Source organism: Dasypus novemcinctus, chromosome 8 (assembly GCF_030445035.2).
Source record: "Dasypus novemcinctus isolate mDasNov1 chromosome 8, mDasNov1.1.hap2, whole genome shotgun sequence".
In the NCBI taxonomy this organism is placed as follows: Eukaryota; Metazoa; Chordata; class Mammalia; order Cingulata; family Dasypodidae; genus Dasypus; species Dasypus novemcinctus.
In genome coordinates this window covers 20,830,039-20,842,655 of record NC_080680.1, presented here as the reverse complement: position 1 = coordinate 20,842,655, position 12,617 = coordinate 20,830,039, and the positions used below count along the sequence as shown (strand labels likewise).

At 50.6% G+C, this 12,617-nt stretch overlaps 1 protein-coding gene and 1 long non-coding RNA gene across 5 annotated transcripts in view; both read left to right on the top strand.

Moving 5' to 3' along the window:
* The window catches only part of DAPK1 (death associated protein kinase 1), a 219,725-nt gene extending 215,247 nt beyond the window's left edge, over positions 1–4,478 (top strand). For 3 of the 4 annotated variants that reach the window (XM_004470926.4, XM_004470925.5, XM_004470927.3), the window contains exons 26-27: positions 1,958–3,186; positions 3,654–4,478. In XM_004470926.4, coding sequence (XP_004470983.1) covers positions 1,958–3,186; positions 3,654–3,687 — 1,263 coding nt within the window. In that variant the 3' untranslated portion in view covers positions 3,688–4,478. Of the gene's footprint in view, positions 1–1,957; positions 3,569–3,653 lie in introns of those variants that run through there. The other variant, XM_058301564.2, reaches the window with a different exon arrangement.
* Positions 4,479–8,223: 3,745 nt separating this feature from the next.
* Positions 8,224–10,070, top strand: LOC131279420 (uncharacterized). Its single transcript, XR_009186753.1, has 2 exons — positions 8,224–8,409; positions 9,551–10,070. It is a non-coding gene; the product is annotated as an uncharacterized lncRNA (long non-coding RNA).
* Positions 10,071–12,617: the final 2,547 nt, after the last annotated feature.

Genomic DNA, 12,617 nt, shown 5'->3' with positions numbered 1-12,617 from the left:
ACTTCATTGGGAATCGCATCTCACCCTGCCCTTGAGAATTCAGTAAGTAAATGAAGACTTTTCAAAAAGGAATGGGGGGGTGGATCTAAATCATCGGCCCCTGACTGGTTGGCTGCCGTCCCTCCTTTAGTACTATGTGACCCATCCTTTTTCCTCAGGTATTTCAAAATGGCAGACCAGTTGACCAGTCATTTCCGTTCCCTTTTTACTAACCCTTCATATCTGCAGTGGCCAATTTATTTCTAGTCTCCAGAGGGCTGTAGAAGCAGAAACGCACATGAAGGCACGGTTCAGGTGGGCTGGCTCTTGTCATCTCCTGGTTATGCGTAGCAGAACTGATCACTCCTGGGTGCAGCTCATGCCATTCCAGGCAGTGAAAAACAGACCAAGTTTCCCGAGGCCATCCTCAGCCAAGGAAACCGGAATGAAATGTTCAAAATGGAAAATATGCAGGAAATAGTGCCGTAAAGTTCAGAAACATTGCTCTGTACCCAGAGAAATCTGGTCCCTGCCCCACTCCAGTCGGTGGATGGCTTTACCTGTAAGAGATCAAACAGTGAATCTGTTTGGCTTTGGGGTCAGAGGGTCTCTGTCACAACTACTCTACCCTCTGCCTTGGTAGCCTGAAAACAGCCATAGGTAATATGTAAAGACGAATGTGTGGCTGTGTTCCAATAAAACTTTATTTATAAACATTGAAATTTCAATTTCGTATAATTTTCTTGTGTCACAAATATTATTCTTTTGTGGGGTGGTTTTTTTTCCCCCAACCTTTTAAAAATGTAACATGCAAAAACAAGAGGTATCTGGATTTGGACCATCGTTTGGCAACCCCCGGTCTCATTCAAGGTTCAACCAGGCCCCATGCTCTCCCTACCTTCCACTCTCACCAAACTGTGGCCTTTTCAAATGCTCAGTGCCGTAGAATTAGCCTTTAACAAAAGGCAGCTAAAGAATTCACGGGTAAGGAGAGCTCATTTTGCACCTACAGATACAGGAGTATTTGGGGGGAGCAGACTGAGGCAGTGGTCAGCTGAAATCCATTTTAAATGGATTAAACCTCAAATTGTTGTCTGACCTTAGCCTTTATTGACATCCCTCAGCTGCTATTGGTGGCCATTTCAAAGCCCTCTTTTTTTCTTTTTTCTTTTTGGAAAGAGGACAAGAAAATCACAAGATAACTTGTTTTCAATATTCAAAAATTTACACGAGACCAGGATTAAAATTACTTCATACAATAAAGTCCTTGAAGTTCAGCTCTCCACCATCTTTTTTTAAAAGACTTTTTTACTTGAAATCTTAAATTTACAAAAGAAGGCACTAAAAATAATACACAGAATTTTCCTGCAGCTTTTCCCAAATGTTAACAGCTTTCATGGCAGTACCAGATTATTAAAACCGGGAAGTTAATATTGATACAATACTGTTAGTTAAGTTGTCCGTCATATTCAAATTTCACCACTTGTTCCAATCAGCTGTCAACTGTTGTTGACATATATGTCAGCAATATAATTAATGATCGCATTTGGGATATTTAATACTGATGTACTACTATTGGGTCTATATATTCCTTGTTTGCTGGCTGTCCCAATAAATGCCCTTGGTTGCTCTTTTTATCCATTTTTGCACGTATTGTGGCATTTGGTTGTCATGGCCCTTCAGATTCTTTCATTGAAGAGAGTCCTCCAGACCTTTTCTTTTGGTCTTTTTTTTTAGGTCTTTCCTTGCACTGACCTTTTTTAAAGAGCCAAGGGTAGTTGTTTTTTGGAATCTGCCTAAGGAGAGCCTCAGTCTGTTTTTTCAGCTCAGGCTTTGACTTCTGAGACCCGTCCCTATGGGCTGGGCTCGTGCCTTCTTAGAGCCGTCTAGGTTTGACGGCTGTGCTCGGGCATCGAGGCCGGTGGGTCTGGTCAGGTGATGGCACCAGCTTGTGACCTCCTGTTGTCCCCTCCGGCAGATCAACATCATGCAGAGTGAAACGGTCCAGGACGTGCTGCTCCTGGACCCCCGCTGGCTCTGCACCAGCGTCCTGGGGAAGCTGCTGTCTGTCGAGACGCCCCGAGCCCTGCACCACTACCGGGGCCGCTACACCCTGGAGGACATCCAGCGCCTGGTGCCCGACTGCGACGTGGAGGAGCTGCTACAGATCCTGGACGCCATGGACATCTGCGCCCGGGACCTGAGCAGTGGCACCATGGTGGACATCCCCGCCCTGATCAAGACAGACAACCTGCACCGCTCCTGGACGGACGAGGAGGACGAGGTGATGGTCTACGGCGGCGTGCGCGTCGTGCCCGTGGAGCACCTCACCCCCTTCCCCTGTGGCATCTTTCACAAGGTCCAGGTCAACCTGTGCAGGTGGATCCACCAGCAGAGCGCCGAGGGGGACGCGGACATCCGCCTGTGGGTGAACGGCTGCAAGATCGCCAACCGCGGGGCAGAGCTGCTGGTGCTGCTGGTCAACCACGGCCAGGGCATCGAGGTGCAGGTCCGCGGCCTGGAGACGGAGAAGATCAAGTGCTGCCTGCTGCTGGACTCGGTGTGCAGCACCATCGAGACCGTCATGGCCACCACGCTGCCCGGGCTGCTGACGGTGAAGCACTACCTGAGCCCGCAGCAGCTGCGGGAGCACCACGAGCCCGTCATGGTCTACCAGCCGCGGGACTTCTTCCGGGCGCAGGCCCTGAGGGAGACCTCCCTGGCTAACACCATGGGTGGGTACAAGGAGAGCTTCAGCAGCATCATGTGCTTCGGGTGCCACGACGTCTACTCCCAGGCCAACCTGGGGATGGACATCCACGCCTCGGAGCTCAGCCTCCTGACCCGGCGGAAGCTCAGTCGCCTGCTGGACCCGCCCGACCCCATGGGGAAGGACTGGTGCCTCCTCGCCATGAACTTGGGCCTCCCCGACCTCGTGGCGAAGTACAACACCAATAACGGGGCTCCCAAGGACTTCCTCCCGAGCCCGGTCCACGCCCTGCTCCGGGAGTGGACCGCCTACCCCGAGAGCACCGTCGGCATCCTCATGTCCAAACTGAGGGAGCTGGGTCGCCGGGACGCGGCGGACTTCTTACTGAAGGCGTCCTCTGTGTTCAAAATAAACCTCGATGTCAATGGCCAGGATGCCTATGCCTCTAGCTGCAACAGCGGCACGTCTTACAATTCCATTAGCTCGGTCGTGTCCCGGTGAGGGCAGCCTTCGGCTTGGGCAGGGCAGGGTCTCTTTGGAGTGCGGAAGCAAAGGGGATGCAGTCCAGCTTTCCCCTGGGAGGTTCCAGTGCATTCCTTCATAGGCTCACGTACTGAAGGTCTGCCCTTCCTCCCTCTTCACCCACTTCCCTCCCTCTCTCAATTCCGTTGTACGTGAACGGTCTCTTCAGTTGAAGAGCAGACCGTCTCCCTTACTTGGGCCATTCGGAAAGCCCGTGGTCCTTCCGTCAGTGTTTTGGATTCCCTAGCTCACCCCGCCATGCCTTGCTTCTTACTGATCATTTTACTGGAATTCCTCACTTTTCCATGAGATTTTTTTAAACTACTCTCTTGATTGTCCTTAAAAAAAAAAAAAAAACACACGTTTATCCAAAATGGATATTTTTTAATCCTCTTTCCTTTGTTACACCATCTCCTCAGCTTTTCTCTTTTTATATTTGTAGGGAAAACTCCCCTGTATGGAATCCCACTGTATGATTTATAAACAGACAATATGTGAGTGCCTTTTGCAGAAGAGGGTGTGTTTGAAATCATCTGCATCGGCCAGGAGCTGTCCCGAAGGAAACGCTACCTCTGTCCCTCGCTGCGTGCGGACCCCAGCCAGAGGTGCTTCGGCCTGAGTTGTTCCGGCAATCTCTGTGTTTCGTTTGGCAAGGAAAGGGGAGAAAGGAATCCTCCTCTAGGGTGATTTCATGGCCAGTGTTGTTCCTGTAAGACTTTTTTTTTCCTTAGTTTGCTTTTGATTAAACGTCATTGTGAACGTCCACGTGACACCTACAAACTGTCCTGCTTCGTCATTCCCTGTCGTCTCAGGTAGAAGGTCGGGGCAGTTGTAGGCTTACCCAGACCCGTGCGAGAATCCAGACGACGCGGCTCCTCTTTCGTGGCAGTCCGTCGTCGTTCGTGCATAGCAGATGGTTTCCCACGTTTAGATCCCGATTCGGAAACTTCCCGTGCTTGAAGTTTAAAAACAAAACAGCCGATGAAAGAAGCAAGTTTTCTTGCAGTGATTTTAAATTGTGGTAGAGTGTAAACCGATATGAGGGAACATGTCCTTATTCTCCTGTCCTGAGAAGCATGTAATTTTAATGTTATATCATATGTATATATATATATATATGCAGTATGTATATACATATATATTAATACTGGTATTTTTACTTACTCTATAAGATGTGGTAAAAAGTTAAGTTTGGTTTTTTTTTCTTTTTTTTCCTTTTCCTTTTTATTATTTTTATATATATATAAATAAACTGTTGCTTGTTGCATTCGTTTTGTTGGTCTTTAATCCAAAAGAAATTGTTTCTTCGTTGTTTTCACTACCGTCACCTCACATAGCAGGACAAACCGGTCTGAAATCCAGGTTGAATTGAAATCTAAAGTTCCAGGGGTTCGAAAATAGCCCGGTCTATTTGGATGCTCAGTTATTACTATACTTGAGAATGATAGGAGAGAGGAGGATAGAGCCTCACCAGTTTTCACTTCTGTTCTCACTGTCAAGGAAAGAGGCCCCTTCTATTTTTCTTCGATGAACAACAACAACCAAAAATGGATTCATTCCATCTCAGCAGTAAGACAGAGTTTTCGTATTTTTATACAAAGGTGGGGGAATGGCATCAGGAGCAAGAGAAAACTTAGGGCAAATGATACATATCTCCCTGCCATTCCTTAAGTACAGAAAACACTTGCCCTGCAGGGACCATCAACTAGAAACTACATGGTAGCTGTATGTGACAAGAGTAGGACAAAAACCTATGTTTAATATAGTCACAAGATTGCTTAGAAAGTGGAAACATGGACATAGAAAAAAGACTGGAAAGGAAAAGACTCAAATGGTAAAGATTCATGGTAGGAATACAGTTCATACATTATCCACATTGTGTACCATAAATATGATCTATAACTAGAAAAGAAATACTCATGAAATAAGACTGAAAAGTACACATAAATACGCCTAGAAAGGATGACATTGAAATTGAGATTGTAATTGCATTAGGGCGGTGGGACCTCTGCTTCCTGTCTCAGCTCCTCACTGAGTAGGTGGCCTCATTCTTGCTGACTAAAGAGGAGGGGAAAGGGTGTGGCGCTAGGAAGCTGACGGCCAGAGGTGGCAGGCTTAGAGAAGACGGCTGACCTGGCCTCCCGCCAGTTCTTGGGGCCCAGCTGGGCCCCTGGATGTGTGTTTGTGATTGACAGCACCCCAGCCTGTGCCCCTTGAGTCGCCGTCGTTTCTGGTGGGCATTCTCAGTGGCCTGGACGTGGGACCTCGTGCCACGCATGTCGGCATGATCCAGTACTCCAGTCAAGTGCAGGGCGCCGTCCCGCATGGCACCTGTACTGCGCTGCTCGCCATCTGCACCCCGGTGCCAATGGCGCAGGGCACCAGTACAGAGCTGGCCTTCCAGTATGCTCTGAACATGGCCGAGGTTGTGGCGCACGCACTCCCCTGCAGCCTGGAGACCTGCGCCGTGGGGGTGCGGCGTGCCCACATGGGCCCCCTGCGTGGTGGCATCACCCCCGCTGGCCGAGCGAGTCTTCCGAGTCTTCACCTTGCCCAGGAGTGTGGTCTGCAGTTCCAGGGGCGGCTGTCTAGTGAGTCTGGGAGCGCTGGGCTGAGTTTTTCATTTAGGTGACCGTGTCATTCATTTCTAGCAGTTCTATTTGATTTTTCTCAAGTCTGCCTGTTCTTTTTTCATGGTGTCGTTTCCTTCCTTCAACATTACTATGTTATGGTCTCTTTTAAAAAACAACAACAAACCAGAGGTAAGGTGGGAAGGACTCTGATTGGATCAGCCTGGGTCATGTGGCCTTCCTTGTGCCCGTCACAGCGATGGAGGGAAATAGAGCACTGGGACTGGCTGGACCACCCTCCTCCCCGCCGTGACCCATAAGCCATGTGGAGGGGGAGAAGCAGCTCTAAAGTAGGGGAGGGATACTGGGCGGGTTCCCAGGAGGGCCCCTGTTCATGTCATTGAAGCCATGCTTAGGAACCGTTACAACCCAAACTTTTTTTTTTAAGATTGATTGATTTTACCCAGTTCCCCTCCTCCCACCCTGCTTTTTTTGCTCTCTGTGTTGTCTTCTCTTCTCATTTTCTCTCCTCTAGGATTCACTGGGATTCGATCCTGGAGACCCCTCATGTGGAAAGAGGTTCCCTGTCAATTGCACCACCTCAGGTCCGGTCTCTGCTGTGCTTGACCTTGACTCTCCCCTTGTCTCTCTTCCGATGCGTCATCATCTTGCTGCGTGGCTCACTTGTGCAGGCACAGGCTCACCACATGGGCACTCGCACTCACCACATGGTACTCTTGCGGGCACTGGCTCACCGCACAGGCATTCTTCCTCTTCTTTTTCACCAGGAGGCCCCAGAGATCGCACCCAGGCCCTCCCATATGGTAGGCAGAAGCTCCATCTCTTGAGCCCCATCCGCTTCCCCAAACATCTTAAGTATCACTGCGCTCGCAGCGCCTTCCTGGGGAGTGCCCCGGAGGGCACCTGAGACTGGTTTGAGGCCTTCGCTGCGGTCAGTTCTCACCAAGCTGAAGCTGCCCAGCAAAGCCGACCATGTAGAGCTGGCTCTAAGCCCCTGTGGGAGGAAAGAAAGCGGACCATAGCTTACCTCCTGGCGCCAAAGGAAGACTGAAAAGGTAGGGTGCTAAGGAGCCAGAGAGTACAGCCCCTCGAGGGACCCCTCTTGGTGTAGCTGTGAAATGCATTTGGCAGCACGTGCCCCATCACGACTGGGCTGTGGCTGCCCCTTGGTACAGAACCCACACGTGGGATGCCCTGGGGTGCCTGAGCCTCCAGGTGTGGACAGACGCATCAGGAGACCCAAAACCTCAGGACAGGCCGGAGGGCATTTCTGATTGGCTCCCAGTCTGGATCCTGAGTGGGAGGAAGTTCCGGCGGTCGTTTTTGTAGGAAGAGTTTATAACAACTACAGGATTCCCTGAAATGAAAAAGCTAAGTGTGGCCCTGTCAATATCCAGGGTCCCCACCCGGTGGCAGGACCCAGAAAAGCCCCTCCGGAATGCAGGGCTCCCCCTGCCTGTGGTTCCTGTGTAAACAGCTGCTAGATGCAGGCTGGTTGGAAAATCAAGTGGGCGGTTGGGAGATCTGAACGGAGAAGTAGAGGCGTTCATTAGGAGGGAAGAGCAAAAACTTAAACCTTAAAGTGTCCAGGCAGCCATCAAGCATCACGCCATCCTGCTGGAGAGGAACGCACAAGACAACCCAGCGTGCTCAGAGCAGCCCCCCAAAGGAGGGCGTAGAAAAAGTGATCAGTTGCTTTTTTGGAACAGTTGATACTGGTTTTTGTTTTTTAAATAAAATAAATTTTGAAGTGGTTATCGTAGAAGGAAAAGAACTCAGGATTCTGTTGAGCTTTTCTCTCTTTTTTTTTTTTTTTTTTTTTTTGCAGTTCAGTAGTTTTGGGTGGTTGTTTACTTTGAATTTCCCCGGGGGATGGGCACCGCAGTCTTTTCAGGACTTCGGCTTCTTGAGGACTTAGATCAAAGAGTTTCCTGGAAATGTGGGCTTAAGACAATGATCATTTTTTTAGAATAAAAACTCCTTGCGGTCTGGGATTAAGTATTTCGTCAAGCTAAATTAAAAGTTCACCACTTTCTGTATGTATAATAAAGGATTGTATTTTGCTGTAAATCCCTCGTTTATCTTGTTATGGGAGGATAGTGTGTAGATAAAACATTCAGTTTCCCAGAGAATCAGTAGTAAAGTATATAAAAAAACATGTTACTCAAAGGAAATTACAGAAATCTTTGTGGCTTAATGGTAATAAACCTCACTCAGTTGTTTGTTTGTTTTTAAGTGTTTATGGGGAATAGTGGGTTCCCCAAACATTTGTTGAGCCTGTGTGTGTGCCATCCCGCACCGCACCGGGGAAGGGCCAGCGGGGCAGGCGCCCTGCCTCCCGCCCGTCTGAGGCCACAGGGGCGGGACGACCGCCTGGGGAATGTGCTTCCCAGCTGCGCAGAGACTGCAGCTTGGCGCGGGGTGGCAGTCTGAGGGCGAGGTCAGGCTCGATGGCGGTCACAAGGCACGTCACATGCTGATGAGCAGCGTCCAGGAGGGCAGAAGCGAGTGGCCAGGGGGCTTTTGAAGAGTAGCTCACCCCCTTCCACCTCCATCAGGCGGAAGGGAGTCTCTGGGAAGCGCCCCTGGGAGCGGGATGTGCAGCAGGTACGGAAGGTGGCTCTGGACCGACGCTCATCTCTTCCCAGCACGGCGCCGTTCAGCTGGCTGGTGACTGCGTTTGCTGTCACGGCCAGTTCCTGTGTGGGTGTGAGGAAGCCGAGTGGGAAGGGGGTGACAAAATACCCACAGCGCACGTCCGCCCGCTGCCCCCCTCCCTGGGGCCCGGGCTTCGGCGAGGGCAGCCTCCGCGGGGGGGGGCGAGGCTGTGGGTCTAGCCCACCCGGGTCCTCGTTCTTGGCTCAGAGAAGGACCCCAGGGCTGGGCTGCTGGGTTCAGTTTCCTTTTGTTTAAAATCTGCCCAGGGACCAACACAAGCTTTCAGTGGGTGATGCCATCTTTTCCCACTGAAATCACGGAATTTGCCACTCAAAGAGCCCTTGGAGATGGGCTCACACTCTTTGGGGGCTGGAAGTGGAGGGATTGAGAGGGGTAGTTAGTGACAATTCAGAGTGCCAGGCCACCTGACCGCAGCCAAGGGCCTTTTATCCTGCTCAGCGTTGTTTAGGTTAAGCATGGATGTTACAGTAGTGTTTGTGTGTGTATGAGTTTCTGACTACACGTGTGCATGTGTGTACATGTATGTGTAGACATGTATATGTGTAAAGCGTGCGTGTGTATATGTAAGTGTATCCATGCATTTGTGTATTTGTGTCTGCGTGCATATATTTCTATCCTATGAGTAAGTGTGCTTATGTATGTGTGTCATATGTGTGGGTGTATAGGTGTATGTGTGTGGGTATGCACTGTGTACTAAAAAGTGTATGCAAATGTGTATACAGTGTACATGTATAAGTGTGTAGACAGGTATTTGTATAAAGTGTGCACGTGTGTATGTAAGTATCCGTGCTTATGTTGTGTGTACATGTGCTTGTGTATATGTGTGTTAGCGTCTGTACATCTGCATGTGCATATATGTCTATCGTGTGTGTCGTGTGCGTGGGTGTATAGGTGTCTGTGTGTGGGTGTGTGTTGTGTACGTAAGTGTATGTAAATATGTGTACGTCTGTGTGTCTGTGCGTGTCTGTGTGTGTATTCAATGAGATAAGGGATTCTCTGATGATCAGACTTGGCCAAGAGACCTGATTCTTGCTGACTCAGCCACGGGAGCCTCGCGGGTTTCTCCCAGGCAGGATGACTAAGCCAAACTTCAGGAGAACTTCTGCCTCGCCCCTCGGCCCCGTCCTAGGGCCACCAAGTCTGAGCCCCCGAGGAGTTCCACAGAGCCCTGGGGTTGCGTCACAGCCGATCATCCTGCGACTTCCCAGAAGGAAAGGCCAGTCACCCGGGAGTGAGGGGCAGGGCCGCTTCCTCTCCGTCATGTGATTCCGTGACAGCTGTTTGCAGGGAAGGAGAGACCCGGCAGTTACTGCTGACAGCTGCGCTCCTGCCACCGCCCTGGAAGTCAGCAGAGGGCCTCCTGCCGGCTCCTGGGGCCGCCCCCCCCGGGGGGCCACAGGCCCCTTCGCCCTTGGGTCAGTTGGATGCAATGAAAGTTTCTGTCCCCCTTGGCTTTTTTTCTAGACATGTTTTAATGTGATGGAAATCATATCACATGTACAACTCTGTACCCTGCTTTTTTTTTTTTTAGCCTAATTTTATGTCCTAGGTGTTTTTCACTGTCATTAGAAGCTCTTCCAAAGCCTCACTTTTAATAGCTGCATCACAATAGTCTTGTCCTACCACAATTTACTCAGTTGTTCCCTTTTGGAATTTGGATTGAACACGAAACATTTCTTTTTAGACTCTTGGCACAGGGCGACCAAAATCTAAAGGGGGCGGGAGCGCTGTAGCTCAGTGGTGGAGCATCCGCTGCCCACATACGAGGTCCTGGTATCTCCAATACGAAAAAAAACAATCCCAGGGGGGAAGCATACGCTGTGGAGGAGACGTGCCTCCGCCCTGCGCCGCCTGCCTGCTCTTAGGGCCTGAGTGCCCTGCAGGCTGCTTTGGCTGGGACGGCAGCCGTGCCGACCCTCGGGTCCATCCCCCGGAGCGGCCCCCGTTGCCCTCCAGTCCACGGGGACAGAGGCTCCAGCCCGCCCACAGTGCCGGGCCTCGGAGCCCGCTGGCCAGCCCGGTCCCTGCCTGCCTCTGTCGAACCAGACAACCCGGGCTGCCAATCCCACAACGCGAAGGACCGGCCAAGGGCACCGCCACGCCAGCCACCGGCCGTCACGGTCCAAAGGCTCCCGCACGCCCCGCACTCCGCCGGGGTCCTCCGTGGAAGACGCGGTTTTGTGCACACAAAGAGACAGAGCAAGGTCAGAGCAGGAGTGGGCGCCCATCCCCGCGGCCAGGGCGTCCCTCCCGCAGTTGAGGCAGGGGTCTCGTGGAAGCCCCCGACAGGGACAGCTAGGCCAGTGGGGCTGGCCAGGGGCCATAGGACACACACGCGTCCGCGATGCCTGGACGTTCACTGTACACAGCGTGGAGGGAGGGTCTCCAAATAGGGAAGAAGGATCAAGGTCAAGCCACAGGCTGGAGCCCCCCCACCCCCCATGAGGGAACTTTCGGGGCCCAGGCTCTCGTAGGACAAACCTGCCACCACGCCAGCTGCCTCTGGAATGAGCCGCTGCAAGGCCTCCTGCCATCACCACAGGCCATAAACGGTGAAAGCCCCATTGCCGGCCTTTTTGTGCGACCCGGCAAAAATACAAACCCTGTTATTGTGGCCTTATCGGATTGCTTTCTCCAGGTAACACTGTTATCCCTCCATAAACGACAAAGGTAGAGCCCAAGGCTTTATTCCATTTTAGATTTTTTTTTTTAAGATTTATTTTACTTATTTCTCACCCCTGCCCGCCCCCGTGTCCCCCGTTGTCTGCTCTCTGTGCCCACACTGTGTGTCCTTCTGTGCGCTTTGCTCCATTTTAGTTCATCACTTTGGCAAGAATACCTCAAGGCATTCAAGGACAAGATGCTTTCCTGAAAACTGGGGAATGAAAATGAGTTTTTCTTCTCCCTTCCCTCAAAAGCTGTGGCCTGAAGCTCCTTCCCAATAAAGAGTAGCTTTTCCTTATTTTACTACCTTTTGAGTCCTGAGAAGCCTGGCTGTGTGTCAATGGTCCTCCCCCTTTCAGAATTTCATGATAGTAAAAAATGTCATGAAGAAGGTTGGGGACTGACACTCGGATTAAGTAAAAACACTTGAAAGCAGTAACAACCACCATATGCTGTCACCCATCATTGCAACAACCACAAAAGACATTATAAATGCCAAAAAAGAGAAAAGTGGGAAATGGATTTGGCTCAACAGATAGAACATCTGTCTACCACATGGGAGGTCCAGGGTTCAAATCCGGAGCCTCCTGACCTGTGTGATGAGCTGGCCCACGCACAGTGCTGATGCGCACAAGGAGTGCCCTGCCACGCAGGGGTGTCCCCCACGTAGGGGAGCCCCACGCGCAAGGAGTGTGCCCATAAGGAGAGCCGCCCAGTAGGAAAAAAGTTCAGCCTGCCCAGGAGTGGCGCCGCACACATGGAGAGCTGACGCAGCAAGATGACCCAACAGAAAGAGACAGATTCCAGGTGCCGCTGACAAGAACGCAAGTGGGCACAGAAAAACACACAGCGAATGGACACAGAGAGCAGACAACTGGGGGCGGGGGTGGGGAAGGGGAGAGAAATAAATTTAAAATAAATAAATCTTTAAAAAGAGAGAGAGAAGGGAGGATTTAGTCTTAGGCCATTTCTTTCAATTAAATATTTTATCTTTCAATTGAATAATTTATCTTTAGGGGGAAAAAATCATAGTCCTTATGTTTCTCCATTTTGTAGCCTCGTGACAAGTTCATCATGCTCTGTGCAGGTTTAAATGGTTATGACTGTTTTCTTTCGCCCAGAATCCTTTTCTCTTTGTTCTATAAAGTAGGGCAGGGAAAGCTCCTTTTCGTGGCCATGTTTATCCCTTCCCCTGAACACTTTAAACTTAGCCCACTTTTCAACAGGGAAGTCCATGCTTTAGGCAAGCACAGGAATTCTAGCTGCTCTTGCAACAAGGTCATAGGACCTAAGAGCTAGGAGGACACCCAAGAGTCACACATTCAGCCAGGGGTTAAATAGTCAGCAAATAGTCTCTTCTTGGACAGTCCAGGAATAGAGAATTAGAAAACCAGTTTTTAATGCTTGCATGAGCTGACACTGGCCTGCCGTACTTGCCATCCCATCCTTGTTTAGTTTTCTAGGAGGCAGAA